General features: G+C 40.4%; 1 protein-coding gene across 1 annotated transcript; it reads left to right on the forward strand.

Annotated features, from left to right (window-relative positions):
- Positions 1 to 5,012: 5,012 nt before the first annotated feature.
- Positions 5,013 to 7,244, forward strand: LOC141250337 (S-(hydroxymethyl)mycothiol dehydrogenase-like). Its single transcript, XM_073669934.1, is given in 10 exon segments — positions 5,013 to 5,033; positions 5,123 to 5,229; positions 5,280 to 5,397; positions 5,940 to 5,991; positions 6,122 to 6,208; positions 6,292 to 6,378; positions 6,381 to 6,504; positions 6,577 to 6,718; positions 6,785 to 6,955; positions 7,053 to 7,244. Coding segments are annotated over 10 exon segments (1,101 nt in total).
- The last annotated feature ends 3,057 nt before the right edge of the window (positions 7,245 to 10,301 follow it).

Below are 10,301 nucleotides of genomic sequence, written 5' to 3' on the forward strand. Positions count from 1 at the left end.
AATATCCCGAATCTGGTTGTTCTTTGCGTATCAAATCTTCCCCTTTATAGCGCCTTATAAGATATCTTTCTATTTATACACGCTCGGTCCCCTTCAATGCATTCGGTTGAGCCAGAGTAGAGCTGAGGAGGAAGTAGCTTTCATCACCCCTTAATCAATGAACAAGCAATACTCATCGCCCTTTAACTTATCATAGGTACTAGTTCCGCCTAAATTAAATAACTCATATGCTTGTAATATTCCCCCTTTTGACATCATGTGAAAAGGTATGCTTAATATTAATCAAGGGAATATAAGAGTAGCACGTGCGTGCCTTCTAGAGTAATGATTAAGTGATGAAAAAGAAAACAAATTAAGTCTGACCCTATCTCAGTATGTTCTAGATAAAGCAGGTAATTGATCCAAAGCATACTCATCATTAAATAAATACGAGAGCACACACAAGAGACGGTAAAAAGAGAAAAAAAAATACATTTAAGGTTTGAGGAGCTTTGGATTTCCTAAGGAGCTCTAAGGGAACTGAGTCCACAACTACTCCCAATGGTACTCATCTTCATAAGAATGCTCACATCCTTCCTTTAGCGGCCTTATCATGAGTTCCTTCATGTGGTGAAGGTGCCAATCGATCATTCGACGCATGCCTGCTAAGTGCTTGTTGGTCTGGAGAACTGCCTCTAAGGTGCGAAGCTGTATCTCCTCAGAACTCATATTCGTTGGCAGCAGCGGCTTTGACTCCTTCAGAAGGCTCTTCATGCGTGGAGGTCTTGGCTCAGATTTAGGAGGGGCTGAGGTGTCAGGCTTGGTTTTTGGGTCGGCCTTGGGCTCAATTCTGGGTGTTGAACCCAGTTTTAGCTTTTTAACAGGCGCTTCCATGCTAGCATGTTTTACTAACCTGCGTAGCCCTGTCTCCGTGATGATGCTTTCATAGCTCGTTTCCTTCACAAGCCTGTATACCCCAGCTTGAGCATAATTTTCTTAACTACGTGGGGATATGGAAGGGTGTGATTCTTGTGCATCTTCACAGTCAGCATATGAAAGAGGATGAGTCACGTCGTGTCAATTATATTGTCTTCGACCACCTCGCACAACAAGCATGCATCAACTATTGTGACTGTGTCGCACTTGTCTTGCCGGGGAATAACGTTTCGCAACATGATGTAATGGAGGAGCTTGGTGCCGAAACTGAGCATGTTTTTCTTGATTTCTTTCGGTTGCGCTTTCCCCACCAAGAGCTCTAGCGTCTCAGCCTTGCCCGAGGGCCAGTTCTTCTTGGGCAGTGAGGCGTATCCTTTGCCTATGGGTAGATAAAGAACCTTGGAGAGTATCTTGATGTTGAGCGTCTTTGGCTCGTCGCCTTAGTGGATCTGAGCCAAGGAGTAGGGCTGACCATGTGAGGAGGGCATAACCACTAGTGCGTTATAGAACTTGTGCACCTCCTCTTTGTCGACAGCGAAGGGCTTGACCTCTACCTCGAACTAGCGCGTCCGCTCAAGCGAGGCTACTATGGCGGCGACGTCGAATTCGGATGGGTTGAGGATGGTCCAAAACCCTTGGCCGATGATCAGCGGCTCAATCACCACCCTTGTTGAGAAGTTCCCATGCGCCGACGGAAGACTGTATGATATGTCGCCTTCAGCAGAGACGGTGGCCTTTGATGAAAGCCCTTTGGGGAGCTTATGAGATGTGGAGGAGGGAGTGGAATCCAATGGTCTTTTGAGGGAGATTTATTGTATCGGAAAAGCATGGATTGTGAGGGCTAGGTTTGTGGAGGTGATTGCAAGGGCCTGATGGGTGGATTCATCGTGCATGGAGGCCGCGGGGGTGTGTTGTGTGGAGTCATTGGATAATGCCTTTGGTTTCAGTGGAAGAGATGTTATGGATGGGCTATTTGATTTGTGGGTCTTCCTCCATTGGTGCAAGTTATGTGTAATGGGAAGGGAGTTGTGTGGTAGGTGGAGGAGGTGGTGAGGATGAAGGCTGTGTAGTGGGGTGTTTTTCCGGGACTGGGGAAAGTGGCATTGGAGGATCTGGTGTCACCCAGACCTGCGCTTGCAAGGTAGACGGTGGGATTGACGAGGTGGCGGTCGTAGTCTCCATGAAAGCCTTGAACTTTAGATATTCTGCCCACTGCTCAGCACTAATGTTCACTGGATTAGCCATGTTTTGTATTTGAGAGGGTAGAGTGAGTCGTGTGAGAGAGAGATGGATATTTGAGATTGAGAGCTTTTGTAGAATGAATAGTGTGAATGCGGTAAAGGGGGATTGAATCTGGATGAAGGGCTATTTATGTAGGGCGGTGAACGGTTTAATTACAACGGCTCCAAGTCTGTTCAAGAGCGGCGCCTCGATCTTCGCAAAAGAAAGTGGTCGTTGGTGAACTGGCGAGTGATGATTGCCTATAAGATAGCCGACCGTTGAGATGCTCGCTCCCTACCATTATGTCGGTCCCCATGCTCAATTCCTAATCTAATACACACTTCACCCTGTTCTCGGTTACTCGGTCCCCATGAATTCTCGGTCCCCATGTTCATATTTCTCTTGATCTGTGCTTGTCGTTTCTCATACTACTCGGTCTCCATTTATTGACATGCTATGTCTCGGTTCCCATACTTGGTGGGATATTTTAACTCGCTTAAGCACATAATAATTTCACACACACAAAGGTACATAGAAGCGCTTTTAAAAACAACAAGTGTTAAGCATATATGGGTAAGCTCTTTGACATCTCATTGAATATTCCCAGTTGTGGCTTATTTGGTCATAGGGAACGTAACCAAGATCTAGGATAAGGGTCTCGCCTATAAGAACGAATCATATCTGGGGGGCTTGATCATATGGTTAAGAAGCGATCATCCACTACTACACAAAATGCATTTTAGCCCGTGACTTATTAGCCCGGACTGTGATTATCTGGGATGAATTGTTGCAATAAACACATTCGGATATGGCAGTTTTATAGGTGCAACCTATTAGCCCGGATATATCTGTTAAAATCCGGGCTAAAACATAGATACATCCTTTACGTACTCAATTTAACAGCCCGGGCGTGTTATTTTTTACTTATATCCGGCCTCTTAAGTCCCCCTAAAATTTCTCCCAGCTCCTATTTATTTGTCCGGGTTTTATTTGAAGCTGATATCCGGGCTTTATTTGTGGAGGGAGTATTTGTTTTTATTTTTTTTAAACCCAAAAAACTAGCGCTACTATTTTGAGGATTAGCGCCTATTTCATTTTGGCCTTCAACCCGCTCCGTTCATCTTCGGCGCCGCATTCTCCAACCACATTCAACCTTTCATCTTCAACGCTCACCGTTCCCGACAGCTACTGTAAATCTTTGCGTCCTTCTCCTACATCTTCTCAACTACTGTAAATGAATGTTAGTCTAGTCTAATCTCATCTTCCACCTTATCTCTCTCGACTCATACCTCTTCATATCCCCGCCTTCCGACTCTCATCAGGTAAATATTCTTAGATTCGACGATAATGACATGATTTAAGTGCTGAATTTTGTTAAATTCAGGACTATGATGAGTTCTGATCGGCGCTATCCACCGGTGGTCTCTCCAGCGACCCTCCCATCCAACGACGGCTGCCCTAATCTGTAGTTACTCGGCTTATCCTAAATTTGGGGAAAATTAAGTGTTGTTTGGTCAAAATTAGGTTACGGGGCTAGAGATAGGTTAGGATAGAGTTCTGGTTTAGGCTGTAGCTATTGTTATAGGGGGGCACGTCGAAGGCGAATTCAACATTGGGGCTTTTTTACCTTTCCAGACCTTTGCGACAGGTACGTAGTCACTTAAGCGAAGGGGAAGAACTCTCATTTATCTGACTTTCTTGTTGTCTTGACGAAATGGATAGACTCTTTTAAGAATGACATCTTTGCTATTCGCTCAACAGACCTCTCATAGCAGGAGCTTAGTCAAAATGATATGGATAAGTCCAGGGTAACGACAACTGCCATTATTGAATCCGCTCTGCTGCTCTTCTGAGATTGAATCAATGAAACGACTGCGCTCTAGCTCACTCAAGAATGGGACGACCTAAAATTAGGGATTTATGCTTAATTTCTCTAAAACGAGAGTAAAATTTGGAGTTTAGACAGCATGCTCTTTCATCTGGGGAAAAATAGGGAAAATTTGAGGATTCTGATTCACACCACAGTCTGAGCCTCACACTACTATCAACCTCACTTTTCTTTGCCAGGTATCTTGATAACATGTTGTTTACTCTTCATAATTTTGAAGATATAATCAAGTGTATATTCAGTAAAGGAATTAATTGTTGAGAAGTTGCAGTTTTAATAATAGAATTCAACTTAATTGTTCATAGTCTGAGCCTCACACTACTATCGACCACACTTTTCTTTGTTTAGTTTTTTTTCACTGATCTTAGATCTGTCATACATATCTGGGCACATTTATTTCATTGATTTTAGCTCTGTCATATAAATCTGGGCCAACAGGTTTTAATTCATTCCTTCTCTTTCAGTTTCGGGGTTTAATGATTATAAATCTCAGTTCTAGATCTGCCCATGTAGTAATGCAAACTGTCAGCTGTTAATGTCAGAAATTTAAACATATCCACGATTGCAGAACTTAGGATTGTAACTTAAAAAGAGTTCTTGACTCAAAATTCTTACTCTGGGGTCCTTAGTAAGGTCCCGACTAGAGTAGTTCATGTCTGATGAAGATGAAGATTGTGGTTAGAATCTATGATGCAAAGTGTTTCGGCAGGGTACAAGGAATTGCTGAATGGAGTATTTCATGTCGTGAATGGGATGCTCAGTGAGGTCCTGACTGGAGTATTTCTGTGTAAATAGTTTAAAATTTTGATTCATCTGATGAATTGCTGTGTTTGGGCAGGGTACAAGGAATTTTCCATATCTCAAGGTTCCTTGGTGTATGAATTGTTGATGCATGGGATCATATCCTGCAAATGTAACAACTATTTATGATTTGTTAAGGTTTTGGCCTGAGTGTTAGATCTGTCTGTTTTACCACATAATTGGAATCATGTATGAATTGTACCTTCTTGTTTGCAATTTTGCATATTACTAAGACTTCACTTTGTTTCAGCCATATGCTTAGGATTGATGATGTTGTTTATTTCTTTTTGTTTTCAGAGGATAGTGAGAATGAGAATTGACAATGAGGCTGACGATCTGTCTGCTACACCTAGTCAATTTGTTCAATTCATTCAATCTGGTCAAAACATTAGGAGGAAGCAAAGGTATCTACATGTCCTTATCAAAACGACAACGCTCGTGATTCCTTCATAAGGTATGTCATTGAGTGTTTCTTTCGTGAACAGGTTGAATATAGATTCCAATGCCATCCTCAAATTAATGTGTTAATTTTAAGTTTTAGGATCTTCAGATTTGTACTCGAAGTCCAAAGGGTAAAATTAAAAATATTCTAATTAATTACAGTAGTAACATCTATAACTGCAATTTATATAGTGTTGAGTTGCTTTGATATCAGTGTGCAATAATTTTTGGTATGATTGTGCATTGCTTTGATATCAATGTGCAATAATTTTTAGTATGATTGTCCATTGGTTTGTCAATTTCCTGCTTTTATGTCAGTTGCGTGTTTTTTTCCTGCTGCGTGTTTTTACTGCGTGTTTTTGCTGCGTGATATAACTAAACATAAGTTCAAGTTATATATACTATAATATTCAGATCAGTACATTGAAGTAATTAGTCATGACCATCTATTTTTGAACAAAACTTTGAACTTATGTCTGATAGAGATTGTAATTATTATATACTATAATATTCAGATATTATATTTTTCTGCACAAGTAATGGAAAACAAACTCAGATTTTGCTACCAGACTTCCTTTGTCATCGTTTCAGTATGCATAAACTCAGATTTTACTATAATTAACTCCATTGTTTTTTAATTTCCAATTATTGGTATGATCATTCAAAATTGCAGAGTATACATAAAATCCGAAAAGTGAAGTGCCTTGTGTTGGTCATACCTGTGAGTATCTTTGTTTCATGTTAAAGTTTGTTCACAATATCATATTTCTTTAATCCTTAAATAAGTTGGTATCAACATGAATATATATGTTTACTCTATTATTTTGGTACTGAAATAATGTTATAACTTATAAGCTCATTTACCTGGCATAGTTTACTATTCAATCATAGCAAAATCTTTTGACAATATCATATTTCTTTTTCTTTTTCTTAGAAAGAATGGTATCCCCCTGTCATCAGCTTCTCTGATTTACTAAATTTCTTTTGACAAACACAAAATCTAATATTCACTCATTGTTCTGCAGACAAGCATGTGTATATGTACATCATGGGGGGCTTAGCTGAATATTGTGTCATCTCTGCCAATAGTTTAGCTGTTCTTCCAGACTCATTACGTACGCTGATTCTGCAATTCTGAGTTGTGTAGTTTTTACTGCATATGGTGTCATTGTTCATGCAGCTGAGCTCCGTGGTGGTGATACCACTGTTGTTATTGGTATTGGAGATGTTGGATCTAGGTATGAACCAAATCTTTAATATATAAGAAATCTAAGAATACAAGTTGGTATAAAATTATGTGCCTTTTCCAGTTGTTTGCAGATAGTGAAAGCTTTTGGTGCCTTTGATGTAATTGCAGTGGATATAAGCAAAGAAAAGCTACAAAAGGCAAAGACAATTGGAGCCACTCATACTATAAACTCAATGTGAGAAGATGCAGTAGAGAAGATCAAGGTATTGCGAATTTGTTGTATAAATTTTTTGTACAACAATCCTCATTTATGTGTTGGATTTCAACAGGAGATCAGAGGAGGATGTGGTGTTGACATTGTAATTGAAGCACTAGGTAGACCTAAAACGTTTCTGCAATGCACTCAAAGTGTACGTGGTGGAGGAAAAGCTATAATGATTGGACTTGCTGATGCTAGTGCTAGAGGAGATGTGGATATAATCCGTTTAGTTCGTAGACAAGTGTTTAACTTAATCGTATAAAAACATGATGTTTTGCATTAGATGACAATTGAAACAACTTTTGTTTGATAGATTTGGTTTATTTTTTGATTAATAGGTGAAAATCATTGGTTCATATGGAGAAAGGGTGTGATAGGATCTTGCTAAGATAATTAAACTGGCTGAATCTGGTATGTTTGATCTGAGTTCAGCAGTTTCGAGGAGATCTGATTTCGAGGAGGCGGACAAAGCGTACGATGATCTTAACCATGGAAAGATTATTGGTCATGTTGTGGTTAATATAGGGTAGGCTTTACCTTCTTGTCTGATCTTTCTCTGTGTTGAACTTGAACTGGATTAATCCATGTATAGAGATGGTAACATAAAACGTTGTTTTTCCTTGATGTGACTTGTGATTAGTGCTTAATGTTATTGTTGCAATTAGGAAGCGCAAATCTCTCTATTTATTGTATGGGTAAGTAGACATTGTTTGGTTTGCTACAAGCTCGAGAGTCTACTATAGATTTAGAGGAGATGCTATGACCCGACTATTATAAGTGAATAAGTACAGCAGGTAAAAATCTGTTTTTTTATCTGAGTATACAGCCCGGATATCGCATAAAGAGGTCTGGGCTTAAAAGCATCTCTTATCCGTGCACTATTTTAACTATAGAGCCCGGGCGTGGGTGAAAGGGGCTCCGGGCTCTATGCCTTTTAGCCCAAAGACCTGAAGCCCGGACGGTTTTTGGCTATATCCGGGCTCTTTTACCTTATACGCCCGGGCTAAAAAGCCATTTGTGTAGTAGTGATCGTGCATATACATAAAGCCTTGAAAAGGAAGAGCATGCATATGGATCAAATTTTAGCAAGCAATAGTACAATCCTAGAAGGACCTAATCAAGCGTTTATCATTTAGCATCACACAGAGCATGCAAAGGACGTATACCTTTTAAGAGTACATACTAGGTTTGCGCATGTATTAGTCCTAAGTTACCAAGATTAAAAGAAGCAACAATTTACACAAGATCAAGGGAAGAGGCTTACATTGAGGGAGATGCTTAATGAAGGGGGATCAATCACAAGTGGAGTCTGAGTTTGACGAATGGTTCCTTGTTCAAGCCCTTGGTGAAAATGTCTGCTATCTGATCCTCAGTCCTGCAATGGGTGAGCTCTATGTGCTTCTTCTCCACATTGTCTCAAAGGAAGTGATGACGCACGTCAATATGCTTTGTTTGACAGTGATGCACAAGGTTCTTTGAGATATTGATCGCGCTAATGTTGTCACACCTTATTTCAATTGAGCCCATCAAAATACTGAAGTCCTTGAGTTGTTGTATGATCCATAGAAGTTGAGCACAACAAGAAGCAACTACTATGTTTTCTGCCTCGGTGGTGAACACAGCTACTGAATTTTGCTTGTGAGAGCCCCAAGAATTGAGGCAAGGACCTAGAAATTGAGCCATACCTAAGGTGCTTTTTCGATCAACGAGATAACCTACATAGTAAGCATTTGTGTATCCAACAAGGGTAAAATCGCAGTTCTTAGGGTACCATAAACATAAGTTGTTAGTCCCTTTTAAGTAGCGAAGGATTCTCTTGATGATAGAAACATGCGACTCCCTTGGATCGGATTGAAATCATGCACATAGACTCACTGGAAAAATAATATCAGGCCTAGAGGCAGTTAGGTACATCAAGGATCCTACAATACCTCTATAGAGTGTTTTGTTCGCCTTTGGACTGTTAAGGTCTGCATCGAGCTTAGTGTATGTGGACACTGGAGTGTTAAGGGGCTTGATATTGTCCATCCCAAACTTCTTTATGATCTCCCTTAAGGAATTTAGTTGATGGATTTGAATGTCTTCAGCCTTTTGCACCACTTGAAGGCCGAGAAAGAAGTTGAGCTCCCCTATCATGCTCATGTTGAACTTGTTGCTCATCACGTCTTTGAATTTTTCTACAATCGACATGTTAATGGAGCCAAAAATAATGTCATCAATGTATACCTAAACCACTAGGATGTCGCCCTTCAATACAATAGCTGAGCATATCGCCATTCTTGAATTCAGTTCCATGGTCTGATCTTATATAATGCACCTTTAAGGATAGGGAATTCTCAAGTAAGGTGACTAGTTCAATGAAGTGTGAGAAGGCTTGATCCTTGGAGCGCATGAATAAGGTCCATGTGAACCTGGAATAGTCATCGACGATCACAAAGATATAACGTGCTCCACCAGGGCTTTGAACACGCATTGGCCCAGAAGGGTCCAGGTGGAGTAGCTCAAGGGGCTTCTTAGTTGTGATGTCTGGCTTATCTTTGAACGACCTCTTGACTTGCTTTCCCTTGACACAATTAGCACAGTGTGTCATGTTGTCTATCTTAATAAGAGGTAAGCCTCACACTAACTCCTTTGCGTGTAACCTGTGTAGGATATGTAGATTGATGTGCCCTAGGCGTTTATTCCATAAAGCAGTTTGATCTTCTATTGTATCAAGGAAAAGGTGACTCTTTGGGATGTAGCTGGAGTCGAATTTATACGTGTTGTTGACTCGCTTTCCCCTTAAAATGATTTCCCCGGTAGCACTTCTCACAAAGCACTTCGAGGTAGTAAAAGTCACCTTGTTTGATCCCTCTTCACAGAGTTGAGCTACGTTTAGGAGATTGTAGGGAAGGCTCTCCATAAAGTTCACCATCTGAATCTCTATCTTGTCAGTGAGATGTACCTTTCCATGTCCATTGATTTCTGTAGCTCTCTTGCCATCGAATGATACACTTCCACCATCATATTCCTGAAAACTTCTTAGTCTCTCCTTATCTCTGGTCATGTGACATGAAAAGCCACTATCTATGTACCATTTGTTCTCGCCGCTCAAGTTTCCCTAGAGGCAAGTAATCAAACATTTGGAACCCATCGAAGCTCATCTTTTCTGGGTGGATTAGCTTTTTGGTTAATATTAAGAGAAGGGCTACTATCGAGCCTTTGGCCTTTAGGTGAAGAGGCATGCTCTAATTAAGAAGGATCAGTCAAGCTACTCACTTCACGCATAGTGACAGTGGGTGACTTGTATGGCTTATTACTTAGCGCTTTCTTCTTCTTGGAAGAGTGTATAGTGTGGCCATTTTTACTGCAAAATCTGCACCATTCATTATACTTCACATTACCATATTTGCCCTTTCCAGGTCTAAAGGGCTTCCTATCCTTAATTTTAAGATCCAGTATGTTTACTGCAATCCCTTGGGCTTGGCTCACATACATCTTATGGGCCTTTTCCCCATGAAACCAGTAATTGTTATCCTATAATTGTTGTTCACGTGCGTTAACCTTTTTTTCTAAGAAGTCATTCTTGCTTCTACAGATTTGAAGGA

The sequence above is a fragment of the Phyllobates terribilis genome, unplaced genomic scaffold (assembly GCF_046119375.1).
Source record: "Phyllobates terribilis strain yellow unplaced genomic scaffold, ASM4611937v1 Scaffold_5562__1_contigs__length_50751, whole genome shotgun sequence".
NCBI classification, from domain to species: Eukaryota; Metazoa; Chordata; class Amphibia; order Anura; family Dendrobatidae; genus Phyllobates; species Phyllobates terribilis.